This window comes from Carcharodon carcharias, chromosome 10, assembly GCF_017639515.1.
Source record: "Carcharodon carcharias isolate sCarCar2 chromosome 10, sCarCar2.pri, whole genome shotgun sequence".
Lineage (NCBI taxonomy): Eukaryota > Metazoa > Chordata > Chondrichthyes > Lamniformes > Lamnidae > Carcharodon > Carcharodon carcharias.
Genome location: NC_054476.1, coordinates 120,467,515 through 120,486,030, shown reverse-complemented (window position 1 = coordinate 120,486,030; position 18,516 = coordinate 120,467,515). Strand labels below are relative to the sequence as shown.

The 18,516-nt window shown below is 41.8% G+C and overlaps 1 protein-coding gene across 2 annotated transcripts in view; it reads left to right on the top strand.

Annotated features, from left to right (window-relative positions):
- vkorc1l1 (vitamin K epoxide reductase complex, subunit 1-like 1) overlaps window positions 1–18,516 on the top strand; it is a 59,254-nt gene that overhangs the window by 29,157 nt on the left and 11,581 nt on the right. For both annotated transcript variants that reach the window (XM_041197164.1, XM_041197163.1), the window contains exon 2: window positions 12,294–12,403. In XM_041197164.1, the coding sequence (XP_041053098.1) occupies window positions 12,294–12,403 (110 nt within the window). The remainder of the gene's footprint in view (window positions 1–12,293; window positions 12,404–18,516) is intronic.

Below are 18,516 nucleotides of genomic sequence, written 5' to 3'. Positions count from 1 at the left end.
GCCATCCCTAATTACCCTTGAGAAGGAGGTGATGAGCTGCCTTCTTGAATCGCTGCAGTCCATGTGCTGTAGGTACACCCACAGTGCTGTTAGGGAGAGAGTTCCAGGCTTTTGACCCAGCGACAGTGAAGGAACGGTGATATATTTCCAAGTTAGGATGTTGAGTGGCTTGGAAGGGAACTTCCAGGTAGTGGTGTTCCTGTGTGCCTGGCTGCCCTTGTCCTTCTAGATGGCAGTGGTCATGGTTTTGGAAGGTGCTGTCTAAGGAGTCTTGGTGAGTTCTTGCATTGCACCTTGTAGATGGTACACGCCTGAGTGAATGTTTGTGGATGGGGTGCCAATCAAGGGAGCTGCTTTGTCCTGGATGGTGTCAAGTTTCTTGAGTATTGTTAGAGCTGCACTCATCCAGGCAAATGGAGAGTATTCTATCACACTCATGACTTGTGCCTTGTAGATGGTGGACAGGCTTTGGGGAGTCAGGAGGTGAGTTACTTGCCACAGGATTCTTCCTAGGCTCTGACCTGCTCTTGTAGCCACTGTATGTATATGGCAAGTCCAGTTCAGTTTCTGGTCAATGGTGTAACCCCAAGGGTGTTGGTAGTGGGGCAGTCAGCAATGGTAATGTCAAGGGGTGATGGTTAGATATTCTCTTGTTGGGCATGGTCATTGCCTGGCACTTGTGTGGCATAAATGTTGTTTTCCACTTGTCAGCCCAAGCCTGAGTATTGTCCAGGTCTTTCTGCATTTGGACATGGACTGCTTCAGTATCTGAGGCACTGTGAATTGTGCAAAATCATCAGCGAACATCCTCACTTCTGACCATATGATGAAAAGAAGGTCATTGATGAAGCAGCTGAAGATGGTTGGGTCTAGGACACTATCCTGAGGAACTCCTGCAGTCATGTCCTAGAGCTGAGATGATTGACCTCCAACAACCACAACCATTTTCCTTTGTGCTAGATATGACTCCAACTAGTGGCGAGTTTTCCCCTTAATTCCTGTTGACTCCAGTTTTGCTAGGACTCCTTGATGCCACACTCAGTCAAATGTGGCCTTGAGGTTAAGGGCAGTCACTCTCGCCTCACCTCTGGAGTTCAGCTCTCGTATCCATATTTGAACCAAGGCTGTAATGAGGCCAGGAGCTGAGTGACCCTGGCGGAACTCAAACTGAGCATCAGTGAGCAGGTTATTGCTAAGTAAGTGCCACTTCATAGCACTGTTGATGACCCCTTCCACCACTTTACTGATGATTGAGAGTAAACTGATGGGACTGAGTTGGATTTGTCCTGCTTTTTGTGTACAGGACATAACTGGGCAATTTTCCACATTGCTGAGTAGATGAATGTTTATAGCTGTACTGGAACAGTTTGGCTAGGTGCGCAGAAAATTCTGGAGCATAAGTCTTCAGTACTATTGCCAGACTGTTGTCAGGGCCCGTAGCCTTTGCAGTATCCAGTGCTTTCAGCTGTTGCTTGATATAAATGGATTGAATCGTACTGGCAACTGTGGTGCTGGGGACCTCTGGAGGAGGCCAAGATGGATCATGCACTTGGCACTTCTGGCTGCAGATTGTTGCAAATGCTTCATCCTTTTCTTTTGTACTGATGTGCTGGGCTCCCCCATCATTGAGGATGGGGATATTTGTGGAGCCGCCTCCTCCAGTGAGTTGTTTAGTTGTCCACCACCATTCATGACTGGATGTGGCAGGACTGCAGAGCTTTGATCTCATCCGTTGGTTGTGGAATTACTTAGCTCTGTCTATTGCTTGCTGCTTATGTTGTTTGGCATGCAAGTAGTCCTGTGTTGTAGCTTCACCAGGTTAATGCCTCATTTTCAGATATGCCTGGTGCTGCTCTTGGCATGCCCTTCCTGCACTCTTCATAGAATCAGGATTGATCCCCTGGCTTGCTGGTAATGGTAGAGTGGGGGATATGCTGGGCCATGAGGTCACAGATTGTGGTTGAATACAATTCTGCTGCTGCTGATGTCCCACAGCACCTCATGGTTGCCCAGTCTTGAGTTGCTAGATCTGTTTGAAATCTATTCCACTTAGCACAGTGGTAGTGCCGCACAACACGATGGAGGGTATCCTTAATGTGAAGATGGGACTTCGTCTCCACAAGGACTGTGCGCTGGTCACTCCTACCAATACTGTCATGGACAGATGCATCTGTGGCAGGCAGGTTGGTGAGGATGAGGTCAAGTATGTTTTTCCCTCTTGCTGGTTTCCTCATCGTCTGCCGCAGACCCAGTCTAGCAGCTGTGTTCTTTCGGACTTGGCCAGCTTGGTCTGTGGTGGCAACTAAGCCAGCCTTTGCGAAGGACACTGAAATCTCCCACCCAGCGTACATTCTGAGCCCTTGCCAGCTTCAGTGCTTCCTCCAAGTGGTGTTCAACATAGAGGAATACTGATTCATCAGCTGAGGGTGGGGGGAGTGGTACGTGGTAATCAGCAAGAGGTTTCCTTGCCCATGTTTGACATGATGCCATGAGGCTTCATGGAGTCTGGAGTTGATGTTGAGGACTCCCAGGGCAACTCCCTCCCCAATGTATACCACTGTGCCACCACCTCTGCTGGGTCTGTTCTGCTGGTGGGACAGGACACATCCTGGGATGGTGATGGTGTCTGGGACATTATCTGTAAGGTATGATTCCATGAGTATGATTGTCAGGCTGTTGCTTGACTAGCCTGTGAGACAGCTCTCCCAATTTTAGCACTAGCCCCCTGAGGTTTTGTGCAGGTTGACGGGGCTGAGCTTGCCGTTGTCGTTTCGATGCCTCGGTCAATGCTGGATAGTCTGTCCAGTTTCATTCCTTTTTTATTGACTTTCTAGGGGTTTGAAACAACTGAGTGGCTTGCTAGACCATTTCAGAGGGCATTTAAGAGTCAACCACATTACTATGTGCCTGGAGTCACATGTAAATCGTCACATCTGTGAGCCAAGACAGGGAATGTTATTGGTCTATTCTGCTGTTCAGAGGAGGGGAAGTTACATAACCGTTGTGTTTAATGCTGTCTGCATCCAAAGTCCACTGCACTGTGGGTGTGGCTAGGCAGTGGAGGAATATTCAGATTAAGATCTTGAAATTGGTTTGTGGGCACAGATAATGGAACTTTTCAGCAGTAAGGACTTTGATAAAAGCAAAATACTGCGGATGCTGGAAATCTGAAACGAAAACAGAAAATGCTGGAAAAACTCAGCAGGTCTGACAGCATCTGTGGAGAGAGAAACAGTTGACGTTTCAAGTCTGTATGACCCTTCTTCAGAGCTCAAAGGACTTTTGAGTTGGTTTTAGAATGATTGATGTTGATGTCAACTGGGAGACCATGAAAGCAGTCGAGTCGTGAAATAACAGGTTACGAATAGTCTTGGTGGTAGTAGGGCAGATGGGAGCTGTATCCTGAATGTGGAAGTTGAGTTGTCTCGGTAACTGGATGTGGGGAAGGAAATTCCACTTGAGATCAAGCAGCTGCCCAAATTCTGCATCATCAGACTTGGCCTTAGGTGGTAGTTGGGCAGGTTAATGGAATTGAAGAGAGACATGCATTAGTTGATGAGAGCAAAAAGGATGCCTTTAATTTTGCTTAAGGTAGAGAAAATGTTTTTTCCTCCAAGACTTAATGCTGTTGATGAGTTGAGCAGCTACCATGAAATTTAGTTTGTCTTTGGTGCAAGTGTGGAAGCTGATCTCATGCTTTGGGGTGATGTTCACAAGGATAAGCGTTCGGATGAGGGAGAGAACCAAGGATTGAGTGCAGGAGTACAGCAACAGTGACTGCGCAGTGGTGGGAATAGGAGACATTGTTGTGCATGGAGTTGGGAGAGAACAGTCACAAAGGTGGTCTACAGAGCAGAATGATCAAAGGTGTCAAAGGCAGCAGAGAGATCAAGATAGATGAGCAGGGACCGCAAATTGTAGTCAGGCTGTTAGATTTTGTGGGTCACGTGCAAACCTACAAAGGGAAAGTATGCTCTCTTTGAACTCCGAACAGAATCAACAACACACGATTCCTGGGGTGCATTGGGCTTAGTTAATTGGATCCTTGGTTTGTGAAAGAAAATTATTTGAGGAAGACAGGGGTCCAGGACAGGTAATCTGCCATAAAAACAAAAATAAAAACAAAGAAACTGCGGATGCTGGAAACCCAAAACAAAAACAGAATTACCTGGAAAAACTCAGCAGGTCCGGCAGCATTGGCGGAGAAGAAAAGAGTCGACGTTTCGAGTCCACATGACCCTTCGACAGAACTTGAGTTCGAGTCCAAGAAAGAGTTGAAATATAAGCTGGTTTAAGGTGTGTGGGGGGGCCGGAGAGAGAGAGGGAGAGAAGTGGAGGGGGTTGTTGTGGTTGTAGGGACAAACAAGCAGTGATAGAAGCAGATCATCAAAAGATGTCAACAACAATAGAACAAAAGAACACATAGGTGTTAAAGTTGGTGATATTATCTAAACGAATGTGCTAATTAAGAATGGATGGTAGGGCACTCAAGGTATAGCTCTAGTGGGGGTGGAGGGAGCATAAAAGATTTTAAAATATTTAAAAATAATGGAAATAGGTGGGAAAAGAAAAATCTATATAATTTATTGGAAAAAAAAGGAAGGGGGAAACAGAAAGGGGGTGGGGATGGAGGAGGGAGCTCAAGACCTAAAGTTGTTGAATTCAATATTCAGTCCGGAAGGTTGTAAAGTGCCTAGTCGGAAGATGAGGTGTTGTTCCTCCAGTTTGCATTGGGCTTCACTGGAACAATGCAGCAAGCCAAGGACAGACATTTGGGCAAGAGAGCAGGGTGGAGTGTTAAAATGGCAAGCGACAGGGAGGTTTGGGTCATTCTTGCGGACAGACCGCAGGTGTTCTGCAAAGCGGTCGCCCAGTTTACGTTTGGTCTCTCCAATGTAGAGGAGACCACATTGGGAGCAACGAATGCAGTAGACTAAGTTGGGGGAAATGCAAGTGAAATGCTGCTTCACTTGAAAGGAGTGTTTGGGCCCTTGGATGGTGAGGAGAGAGGAAGTGAAGGGGCAGGTGTTGCATCTTTTGCGTGGGCATGGGGTGGTGCCACAGGAGGGGGTTGAGGAGTAGGAGGTGATGGAGGAGTGGACCAGGGTGTCCCGGAGGGAGCGATCCCTACGGAATGCCGATAAGGTGGGTGAAGGGAAGATGTGTTTGGTGGTGGCATCATGCTGGAGTTGGCGGAAATGGCGGAGGATGATCTTTTGAATGCGGAGGCTGGTGGGGTGATAAGTGAGGACAAGGGGGACCCTATCATGTTTCTGGGAGGGCGGAGGCGCGGGAGATGGGCCGGACACGGTTGAGGGCCCTGTCAACGACCGTGGGTGGAAAACCTCGGTTAAGGAAGAAGGAGGACATGTCAGAGGAACTGTTTTTGAATGTAGCATCATCGGAACAGATGCAACGGAGGCAAAGGAACTGGGAGAATGGGATGGAGTCCTTACAGGAAGCAGGGTGTGAGGAGCTGTAGTCGAGGTAGCTGTGGGAGTTGGTGGGTTTGTAATGGATATTGGTGGACAGTCTATCACCAGAGATTGAGACAGAGAGGTCAAGGAAGGGAAGGGAAGTGTCAGAGATGGACCACGTGAAAATGATGGAGGGGTGGAGATTGGAAGCAAAATTAATAAATTTTTCCAAGTCCCGACGAGAGCATGAAGCGGCACCGAAGTAATCTTCGATGTACCGGAGAAAGAGTTGTGGAAGGGGGCCGGAGTAGGACTGGAACAAGGAATGTTCCACATACCCCATAAAGAGACAGGCATAGCTGGGACCCATGCGGGTACCCATAGCCACACCTTTTATTTGGAGGAAGTGAGAGGAGTTGAAGGAGAAATTGTTCAGCGTGAGAACAAGTTCAGCCAGACGGAGGAGAGTAGTGGTGGATGGGGATTGTTTGGGCCTCTGTTCGAGGAAGAAGCTAAGGGCCCTCAGACCATCCTGGTGGGGGATGGAGGTGTAGAGGGATTGGACGTCCATGGTGAAGAGGAAGCGGTTGGGGCCAGGGAACTGGAAATTGTTGATGTGACGTAAGGTGTCAGAGGAATCATGGATGTAGGTGGGAAGGGACTGGACAAGGGGAGAGAGAAGGGAGTCAAGATAACGAGAAATGAGTTCTGTGGGGCAGGAGCAAGCTGAGACGATCGGTCTACCGGGGCAGTTCTGTTTGTGGATTTTGGGTAGGAGATAGAAGCGGGCCGTCCGAGGTTGGGCGACCATCAGGTTGGAAGCTGTGGGAGGAAGATCCCCAGAGGAGATGAGGTCAGTGACAGTCCTGGAAATAATGGCTTGATGTTCAGTGGTGTGGTCATGGTCCAGGGAGAGGTAGGAGGAAGTGTCTGCGAGTTGACGCTCAGCCTCCGCGAGGTAGAGGTCAGTGCGCCAGACAACAACAGCACCACCCTTGTCAGCGGGTTTGATGACAATGTCAGGATTGGACCTGAGAGAATGGAGTGCAGTAAGTTCAGAGAGAGACAGGTTAGAATGGGTGAGAGGAGCAGAGAAATTGAGACGACTAATGTCACGCCGACAGTTCTCAATGAAAAGATCAAGAGAAGGTAAGAATCCAGAGGGAGGGGTCCAGGTGGAGGGATAATATTGGAGATGGGTAAAAGGATCCGTTGAACTGGGAGAGGACTCCTGCCCAAAGAAGTGAGCCCGGAGACGAAGACGGAAGAAGAGTTCAGCATCATGCCGAGCCCGAAATTCATTGAGGTGAGGGCGTAAGGGTATGAAACTAAGTCCTTTGCTGAGCACTGAACGTTCAGCATCGGAGAGGGGAAGGTCAGGGGTTATAGTGAATACACGGCTGGGGCTGGGATTGGAAGATGGGGTGGGGACGGAGGGACAGGCAGGGATGGTGGGTCCTAGATGGGTGTTGGTGTCGATGAGTTGTTGGAGCTTGCGTTCCTTAGCACTTGAGAGAAAGAGAAAAAGTTTCTTGTTGAGGCGTTGGATGAGCCGAAGGATAAAATGAAACTGGGGGCACGCGCAGCTTTGAAAAAGGGTACGGCGGTGCTGCTGGAGGGAGAGGTCGAGTGTGTTCATATGGCGGCGCATGGCACTGAGTGTGGATTTCAGAATGTGACGGGAACAGCAATCCGAGAAACGTTTTATGTTCCGGAGATACCTGTAATCCTGGGTGGGTTCGAAACATGAGGGGTGGAATTTCAGTTGAAATCCATGTGGGGTAAGTCGGAGATGGAGACAGTCACTGAGAAAGTCTGCCATATCATTTGTTTCCCTAAATTTTTCTGAAAATCTTATCTGAAAAGTGTCACTGAGGAGTTTGGAATACTAGAAGAATGGGATATCATTTTGAGAAGTTTGTGCTGCAGTATAGGCCAGCATTTGGAGCAAAGTTTAAAAACACTCTGCTTTGCAAGTATGAGAAGATTACTTAGTGTAGTTCATTTGTAGACTATCTAAAGGGAGCACTTTTTAAAGAAGGGGAGCTAACCAACTCCTACCAAATGTAAATTCAAGTAGGTAGATTTTGTACACCCCCATACTTCACACAGACCCAACTAATGGAAAGGATTGATAATTATTTGTCTTTTTTATGGTACTCTATCTGTATTCTAATAAATAGTAAGAAATTAACTTTTATTCAACAATAATCCATGCCCTTCTGAGGATATTTACGTTCTACTGAGGTACAGCCTTATATTTGCTCTCTGGTCCTACACCCAGGTGGCCAATGATTTGAGCACTTTGGCAGTGCATTGCAGCAGGTCACTTGAAAGGGGCCATCACACTCAAACCCAACTGATTCTCATTGATCTATATACATATACCATTGGTCCATAATTAGCAGTGGAAATCCTAGCTGATTTTACATTCTAATTCAAATTGGAAAACTCAAGTTTGGACCAGGGAATGTGAATTTTCCAACTCTCCTGATCTGTGTATTCAGCTACTCACTGAATAAGCTCGGACATTGGGAGCTATTGCCATCGTGATCTGAGTGTAGAACCACGGGTGTAGAGTTCTGGTAACTTACTCTGCATGGCTGAGATTGGCTACTTCAGCACAAACAGAGAGCAAGAATCAAACATGTAACTTCTGATCCACTGCACAATTGGGAATGTATCCCAAGTTTTCCCGGACTCTAAACACAACTCGGTCCTGTTGACCTGGCGCGGTATTGCTGGATTTTTACACCAAATCTACAGCAGAGAAAAGGTCATTCAGTGCAACAGATGTTTATGGTTCAATATGAGTCTCCTTCCACCCCTCTTCCTGTAACCCAATCAGCATTCATTCTGTTCCTTTCATGTGTTTATCTGGTTTCCCTTTTGATCCATCTACTGTATGCCATTCACCTCAGCTACTCTTTATGGCAATGTTCCCTGTAAGCTGCACAAACGTGCAGCAATTGAGAATGTACTGCATGGTACAAACAGGCCCACATAAGCAGAGGTATATTTAGGAAGGGACTGCACAGGTTTGACTCTTGCTCTTTGTGCTGATGTAGCCAATCTCAGCAGGACTCTGTGCTGTGGAGTAACATTTGAGGAAACATTGGTAATGAGTTCCACATTCTTGTCACTCCTTGGGTAAACCAATTTTTTTTTGAATTCCTGAATGCATTTATTGGTGATTATCTTTTTATTTATGGCTCCTAGCTTTGGTCTCCCCCACAAAATATTAACTCTATGTCCATACTGTCAGAACCGGTTATAATTTTAAAAGCATCTGTAAAGGTTACCCTCAGCTTCTTTTCTACAGAAAATGGCCCCAGCTTGATTAGCCTTTCCTGATAAGTGCAACTCTCAGGATCATAGGAACAGCAGTAGGCTATTCTGCCTACTTGAGCCAGTTTCACCATTCAGTGTAATCATAACTGATCTGTATCTTAATTCCATTTACCTGTCTTGGCTCCATACGCCTTAATGTCTTTGGCGACATGTGTCTCAATCTCAGATTTAAAATTATTATTGAGCTAGCATCTGCGGTTTGGGAGAGTGTGTCACACTTACACCACCCCTTTGAGTGAGGAAGTATTCCCTAATTATGATTCTGAATGGCTACTTAAGGTTAATATTGAGATTAATTCCCTTGTCCCAGCCTGCCCCACCAGCAGAAAATATTTCTCTTTCTCGCTCACTCTCCCTCATCAATTCCTTTCAAAATCCTTAAACCTTAATCAAATCACCCCCTTCTATAATCCAGAGAAAGCAAGCTGAGTTTATGAAATCCCTTGTCATGATTTAACCCTCGGAACCCTGGTAACATTCTGATGAATCTGCACTACAGGCCTTCCAGGGCCAATTTATGTTTTCTCAAGTGTGGCATCATCATTGTAAATCTTGTTTCAATCATCTCCAGTGCCTCCATGTCCTTCGTATATTGTAAGAAAGAGACCAGCATTGTGCACAATACCCCAATTGTGGTCTAACTAAAGTTGGATACAAGTTTAACATAACTTTTTTCTTTTCAATTCTATCCTTCTAGAAATGATCCCCAGTGTTCTGTATTTTTTAAGGGCTTATTAACCATCACCATTACCTTCAGTGATTTGTGTATCTGTACTCCTTCACTCTCTACCCCATTTATGTTAATTGTATATTAATTGTGTTTGTTTATATGCAGTTAGACAGCATTAATTGCGGTTTTACTTGAGCACGTATAAAGAGACACAGTGAAACTGTGGTGTCATTGAGTTAGAGTTGGGCTTGTAATGTTTCATTTTGTAAATAACTGCAGGCCTGAGTAAAGATAGGCTCCAGTATCATCCTTCACCAACTATCTTTCTGGAATAGAACAATTTGCTCTCTTAGTATTCAAGCAATATGTGACCTCCTTATTCTTCTTACCAATGTATAATAATTCAAACTTGGCTATATTGAAATTACTTTGCCAATTATGCATCTATTCTGCAATTTTATTGATGTAATTGTCTTTTGTCACAGTCTTCAGTATAAACTGTACCTGCCCCCTTCAAATTGTATCCAAATCATTTATGTATATTGTGAACAACAATGGTCCCAGCACTGATCCTTGTGGAAACACTACTTCCTGTCTTTTGTTAGTCTGAGTAGCTAACCTTAACCCCTTCTCTGTATTCTGTTCTGTAGCCAGCTCTCTTATCTATCCTGTAACTTGTCCCCTGACCCCACATGCTCTGACCTTAGTCATGAGCCCAATATACAGTATTGAAAACCCAAATCTATTATATCTACTGAATTACCCTGTCTACTCTTCCTGTTAATACTTCAAAGAATTGAATAAGGTCGATCAAGCTTTACTGTCTTTTTGACATCCATGCTTTCGATTTTTGGTTTCTAGATGGGGTTTTCGCCATGGCTTTTATATCCTTCCTAAGGTGAGGCACCCAAAACTGAACACAAGTTCTGACCACTATTATGTATGACTTCTGACTTCTATCTCTGTTTTATTTGTTTCAACTTTCCTTTTTAGTCATGTGTTTTCTTCACTTCATTAATCTCTACTTTTTCATTTCCCTCTTGTACAGCTATAAAATGTTAATTTAATTCTTCCCCCATGTCCTTATGCTACATATGTTTTTTAAATAGGCTTACATCCTCCTTTTACAAGTCTCACACCTGATATACTTAAAGCATTGATACTATTTGCATTTTTCCCACTTGTCTTGCAATGGTATATTCTTGGTCTCGTTTTGTTGCTTTCTATAACCCTCCCAGCTCTTATCCTTGCAATTAATTTTTGTTGTGCTTGTCCTAATCTCTCTTATTCCACTTTGCCAGAAGTAACCCTTTTGACTTGCTTGTCAGGTACCTTCTTGAATGGAGTCCACTCCAGTTGTGGATTTGTTCACTAATATCTGGCACTCTATTCCAGCCAATTCTTTGCTTATCCCTATGAAATTAACCTGGTGTTCATGTTTTGGGATTTCTGACTGTCATTTAAGATGGCTCTAGGTTCCATTTGTTAACTGTAATGTGAATGGGGTAACTTCCCAAAAATAGCAGAGTTGGGAAATGTAATTTAACATGAAGATGAGTCTGTACCAAGGAATAAGAATGAAAGTCAGTTTAAGAATCCAGAGACGTTTACACCTTATGATGCAGGGATGTTTCTTTTCATGAGTCCAGCTTGAGGTGTCTCGAGAATACTCTTGGAGCTCCTATTGTTGCATACCTCGATTATGCTGTCATCTGATTAGATAAGTACAATGCATTTATACTTCTGTTTGTAAGACACTCAGGCTGCTAAGGCAGAAATGAAGTCGGTAACAACTGGTTTATGTTTAAGTTAAAACAGCAAGCAGAATTAAAAGTAATTGGCAAAAGAATCAGAGGAGAGATGAGTTTTTTAACACAGCAATTTATCATGATCTGTAATGCACTGTCTGAATGGGTGATGGAAGCTGGTTCAATAGTAACTTGCAAAGGGGAATTACATATCTACTTGAAAAGGAAACGTTTGCAGAGTTATGGGGAAAGAGCACAGGAATGGAATTAATTGGATAGCTCTGTCAAAGAGCTGGTACAGCCATGATTACCCAAATGGCGGCCTCCTGTGCTGTATCGTTTGAAGTTCAAAACCTTCTGTATGACCTTTCTTTCTCTCTTAAGCCAATTGAGCTGCTTTTTTCCAGAATCTCTGCCTTAATTCTGACATAGTTACAATGCCAAGTGGATGACCCACTACAGAAATTTATCACTTTGTCTCTCTTGGATGGGAACACATTTTCCCCAGTTTAGTCACCCTGCATCAGTATTTAAGCTCTGTCACGTTGGGCCTACTAGCAACTTTGCTGTAACCCAGTGTGCCTCACCATATGCTTGCACCAATCTGTTTTTTTTCCCTTCTGCTTCCCATTTCAATCGTTCCTCTGCTAATTTTGAGATACTGATTTTGTTTTTACCTTTTAAAACTTGAACCAGTGAATGGAGTCTATTGTTTTTTCAGGCAAGAACACGTCATTCTGTGGACAGTAATTGTGACATGCATAAATTATATCCTGCACCATTAGGAACAGATGTTAAATGAACTAATGTTTCTAGAGATGGAAACAAACAGCTGTCCCTGGGATAGAGACTACACAATAAGCACTTTTACCAGTTCTACCTGTCTGAGAAACAGCTGAAATTTCATAACTGCCAAAGTGTTTTTGTTCTATCTTGATCTAATGTAGTATGATTATAAGCCTAATAAGCCTGATCTGGTGTACTTGGAAAAAATGGTAGGTGTGATTTTTTCCATGTTGCTACATGTACAAACAGATGGTGTTTTCTGTCTTCAGTTACAAGTTTCATGCTATCTTGTCACTTAATTATAATTATCATTTATTGCAGATGGGGAAGAGGATTTGGCCTTGTTGGGATCATTTTTGGAAAGGATAGTGCTTTGAATCAGCCAAACAGTATATATGGACTTATTTTCTATGTACTACAAATGTTATTGGGTGAGTACTGTGTACATCTGGGTTAATTTGATTCACACCAGGATTTGTTAGGGCATCTGAGCTTCTATCATTCACAATTAGACCAGTGTTTATTCAGAATCATACTGTACTTGAAACAGTAGCAATTTTCATTTTACAATAGATTGACCGCTGCACCACTTTAAAGTTCCATAGCTCATTCATACAAAAGACATTCAAACAAGACATTCTATGTGCAGAATTTCTATTGGATGCTTATGAATACAGGAAGTTGTCAGTTGATATTTTGATTGGAACTGCGCAAATTGACAGAGAATGATGTCTTATCATGCAATCCCATTTGGAGCAAAAATGGTCAAAAATCTTACAGCTGAATTTTAATTCTGAGGAGGAGGGATTTGATAAATTGTGTTTGAGTGCCCATTCATTTTTTTTAATTTTAACCTCCTACAGGAATAACTAAGTGTTTTGCCCTGGGTCAAGAACATTTTTTAGATTTTAAATAGCCAAAAAACAATGGCTGGGATTTTCCGGTCCTGTAATGGTGAGACCTGCCACAGGAGATTCTGCAACCCAACCAAAAGCCCATTGACTTTCAGAGGCACTAAACGATTCTGGTGGCAGGCGAGGCCACAAAATCCCACCCCATTACCAGATCCTTACTTTTTAAACTATTTTATGTTATACTAATGTATTTTTTAAACTATACATAGACGTTCAATGAAAGCTTGCTGAATGGTAAATCTGTATAGAACTGATCTTTTTCAATACTTGATTTCCCTGGGAATGTTACTATAGCGAATGAGTCTTAATCCATCCCAGTTTTAATGGCTACAGTCTTTCCTGTTGCTAAATTTATTTTTGGAATTAATAGTCCCCTCTTGGTAATCCTTCAGATTCCGATCACTCCAAATACTAATTGCTTTATACAAATTAATGTTTATCTGCATTATTGGAACTGTGAAAAACTATTTTATTCCACCAAATAATTAAACCAAATTAGCGATTTGGCTGTCCGATATATGAATGACAGCATTTACTGATTCCAGTTCTTGCAATGTGAGTGTCTCTATTTTCACCTGTCAAATACCATCAATAAAACTTAATCTGCCTTCTAGATGCACCATTCTCCTGAACAGTGACTACGTTTTCCACCATGAAGATTGGGTAGGAAGACCACTGTAGCAGTACTGCACTCCTTATCTGCCAGTTCAGCCTATCTGAAAGCTGACTCTCCAGATCCTGTGAAAACATTCAAAGCTCATGCTGCATGTCTGACCAGTGCTTGGTCTACATTCAAGTTTATTTTGTTAGTATCTTAAATAATGCTAAATTTAATGTTTGATTGTATTACTGCCAACTGGAATGGTCTCAAACAGGGAATTGTTTCCTCAGAGTGGCATTCCCTTTTAGAGTCAGGTGATCTGGATGCCATTTATCCTTCGATCAAGTAAACCCTATTTAATGATAACAAATACTGTGTGCAATTCAAATTAAACATTGGCATCCATTTGAACTGGTGTTTAATAAAGCTGTAGCCAGGACGTACAAATACCTAAGTGGATAAAATCAAGGAAATAGACCTACATACTAAATTCATGCAGCAACATGGAAATGTCCCATTGTAAGCTCAGCAGTGCTGTAAGTCTAAGGCCTGCTCCAGGCTCTGATCTTCAATGACTGTGGGAAATAGTTAAATCTGTTTTCACCATCTGTATCAGTCCCACTAACTCTTCACTTACAAAGGATGTAGTTATGTGCCACACATTGATGATGGACTTGTTATAATATTTGCTGAAAAAAATCCAAAATCCTGGATCAAAAACTTGAGTTAAGTTGGAAGAACAAAGTTTAACTATCTCCTTCTAAACATGATGCCACCGAACTTAGCGGCCTTTGATAATACTGGTTCTCTCAACTGTATCCAGGTAACTAGTTTCTGTAATTATTCATGAATCCTTGTATGAGTGTTGCCTCTTCTAAGTGGAAAGCAGCATTGTGCTAAAGTTCGATATTCTGTTGCGCCATTCCGTGTTAGTTTGCGAGCATAGTGAATAAACATTTGTTATAATACCTCAATCACCACTTGCTTTGTTCCAGAACAAATCAGTTGATTTATAGTGCACTCCATTCCTATTTCCAAGAATGGAATGAATCTCTTCAACATGAGAGTAGGTCTCAGTGTTATGGGGTCTTGAGTATTGTGTGGTAGCTTTTTCATATCTGCCATTAAATACAACTTCAGATTTCTGTCTGAATGGTATAGCAACACCTATAAGAGTGTAGGATGGTTGCCCCACTCTTTCTTGGCTTAATATTAATGTGGTGCATGTAGTCAAATATTAATGACTAGTCTTTAGGAAAATGTGTTTTGTAAAATACCGAAAAAACCTGACTTTGTTGACAGTGACTTGGCATTGACAAAAGAAGTGTTTAAAAAAGGCAAACAAAGCAATTACTTTTATATTAAGCAATAGCAAGTTATGCCGAGGCAGTTCACAGTAAAATCAAGCACCCAGCAGTGGAAGGAAAATCATAGCCTCCTTCTGCACAGCGTGCTTCTTCTTGAAAGAGCTATCCAATTACAGTAGTTTTTTGCCCTTGCAATTTTTCCCTTTAATGTTTCCACCATTCCTTGAGGCAGTGCATTCCATTTCATAACAACTAGCTGTACAAAAATAAAAAATCTTTATGTTCCTTCTGGTTTTTGTTGTAAAGATTCATTTAGTGTCTTACGAAGAGATCTGAAGGCTTGTATGATTGAACATAAACTATTTATTGTTAACCCATAACTATATACATCTCCACAATACTTATCTTCTGTACCCTCTGCCCCATCCCACATATCCACCTCTCAAGTGCCCCAAGATTTTATTTCTGATTCTTTATTTTATCTACATACCGTATTGCAGTTGCATCACCCATAGGTGTAGTCAACTTCCAGATGTATGCTGACACCTCGATCCAGGGTCATAAAGGGCACCGAGGTTTCATACTTGTCAAGTTGAGTTTGAAAAAGCCACCAGGCAGGAGAATGAAATTTGAGGGCCAGTGCAGAATTTTTGGCAGGAGCTGAATAGGATAGTTTCAGCCTTTCAGATGTTGAACTGAAGAAGGTTTTTAATCGTTCACATTGTTGTCAGGAATAAACAGCCTGAAAGCGTTGGCATAGAGAGGTAGAGTTGAGTGGTGTCAGCATACATCTGGAAGCTGACTACACCTATGGGTGATGCAATTGTAATATGGTATGTAGATAAAGTAAAAAATCAGAAATAAATTCTTGGGGCACTTGTGAGGTGGATATGTAGGATGGGGGGAAGGGGACAGAAGATAAGCCATTAGATAGGCTGGTGTTTTTGGGACTGGAACCTCTGACAGTGAATTATTTTTTAAAAAACTAAGGAACTATTAATGTTCGGAATTAGATAACACACAATAAATGTGGAACCAATGTGGACTTAGAAGTGGAAGATCAACAGCTCACATTTGCCTAGCGCCTTTTAACATTCAAAATACCCTAAGCCACTTCAGGGTCATAGAAAAAGGAATCAAACCTGGATTCAGGAGATAATTTGAAGGCTTTGGTGTAAAAGATGAATTTTCAGAAGATTTCCAAAAGTGAGCATTAGAGAGCCAAGTATTTTTATAGAACAACATACAAGGTTTTATGTTCAAGCTAGCAAGGCAGAAGTGTCAGCAAGGAGTCCCAGAAAGTAGGATAAGGGTGGCTTAAAGCTTTATGACTAATTGTTGGTCAGAGTGAAGGTGGATGAAGGAAGGGCGGCATTGTAATAATTATATCTTGAGGTGATATAAGGATAGCTAAGTGTTTTGACAATGGAGTGGCTAATTGTAGGCTAATAGCCCGTTTAGGAGATAGAAATTAGTGTTTTTGGTGATTGAGAGAACAGAGGCTTTCAAGGAAACAGGAGGAGGAGGGTTGGAGAAGGTGATTAGTCTTGAAAAGGAGTGACCTAGGATTATCTTGGGCCTTCACGATAATGGAATTGGCAAGGTTTAGGCAGAGAGCAGTGAGGTACAGTAAAGTATGGTCAAGCTAGATTTGGTGATTTGTACCAGTAGTTCCTTGTTATGACACAGCAGTCTGTAAAGGCTGAGGTATTCAAAAGCTCAGAGGGAAACTTTAAACAACTGTCATATCCTATATTTTCAATTGGTATGTTTTGAGTTGCAGCTATAATTTCAGGAATAAGACCCCCAGTTTGTGAGAGATTTTTATATTAAACTAAATGAGACATTTATTATTTTACAACAAATTAAACACACATTCATGGCTACAAATTACTACTAACATAACTTTTTAACTAATTGCCAAATTATTCTCCAATAAGGCAACAGTAGCAATAGACTTAACCAGATACCAGGTAAAGCATTTTCACTTTACGTATTCAAAATGAGATTCCTTTCAATTTGTTCCTTTGCAGACAATTGTAGGCTTACAGGCCTCTTACCTGCACATACAAACTCCTTTCAGGTTATACCTAGCCATCTCTTTTTTGAATGCAAATTCTCATTGTATCACCAGGCCTTTTGAACCCCTTTCATAGTACCAATTTTATTAGTAATATAAACATTGCTTTAAATGCTCTATTTAAAAATGCATATTGCCTCCATGTTTATCTAATTACCATTTCAAACCTACTTCTTTCTATGCATCAAAGCATCCAGACTAGCTGTCTTTAATCCGATTAACACACAGACTAAACCTCTCTTTAAAAAAATATAATTTCCAATAACATTATATACATTAATATCTCTTCTTGACATCCCCTGTCGAAAAATGAACTGTCCTAATTCTTAAAGTGGTTTCATTTTTTACTAACCCATCTCACACTATCTCCTATACTTATTACATTATCAGATGCATGCATTAACATTATATATACACAAGTCCTTGGTAGCAACAGAAATCACTCCAGTTCAGTATCCAGGTTTTTTTTAAATGTCCAATTTTCCTTTAAGCTTGAAACTCTTCATAGATAGAAACACATCTGTGAACAGATTCTGCCTTCCAGCAAAATGTATAATCCGTAGATTAAATGGTTGTTATAAGAGACTCTACCTGAAAAGCCTTGCACTTTTGCCTCGAAATTTGTCCAAAGGATTACGGTCTGTATAAACAATTGTTTCTGATGAATAGTTTGCAACATCAATTTCAAAATGCTGCAATGCTAACACCAAACCCAAAGTCTCTTTTTCGATCGTTGAATATCTTCTCTGTTGTACATTCAGCTTCCGTGAAAAATACCCAGTCGGTTTTTCAATTCCAGTATCATCATCTTGTAACAGTACAGCCCCAATGTCTATTTCGCTTGCATCAATGGCCAACTTGAATTGCTTGGCATAATTGGGTATTGCCAAAACTGATTTTAACTAGTTTTAAAACTATCAAATGATTTCTGACACTCCAGTGTCCATTAAAACTTCTTGTTCTTTTTTAAAAGTTCAGTCAGTGGAGCAAGCACGCAGCTAAAATTTGGTACAAATTTCTGGTAAAACCCACTCATACCCAGAAATTTCAAAACTTCTCATTTTGTTGTAGGCACTGGGAAATCCACGATAGCCTTGACTTTTGTATCTCTTGGAGCCACTTCACTATGTCCAATGGTATGGCCTAGATATGTAACTTGCACTTTTAGAAATTCACTTTTAGCCAAGTTCATCACCAAATTAGCTTCTTGGTAGTTGAGTAATCAATTCTTCCAGATACTATAAATGCTCCTCCCTTGTGATAATTTTGCCGGATTTAATCTATAAGGATATTGCCTTATTGAAGATGAAACTTTTATACATACACCATTTATAGCTAAATTTGTCCTTCCCAGCTTATTTCCAAAAATAGATTTGTGTGACTATAATAGCTTTTCCAAATCACTTTGACACTTGCTTGGAAGGTAACTTAATATTTCATTTAAATTTTCAAGCACCCCCTCATTATTCAATTTGATTAGAGGAAAACCAATTTCAGAGTCCTGCACTTCTACCTCTTTCTCATCATCTACCATCGCTAATGCCTCTTTTTGTTCCTCTTCCCTGTCAACGTACATTTTAAGCATATTTACATGAGACAGCCTCTGCTTCTATCTGGAGTATTTATTTATTAATTTACATAA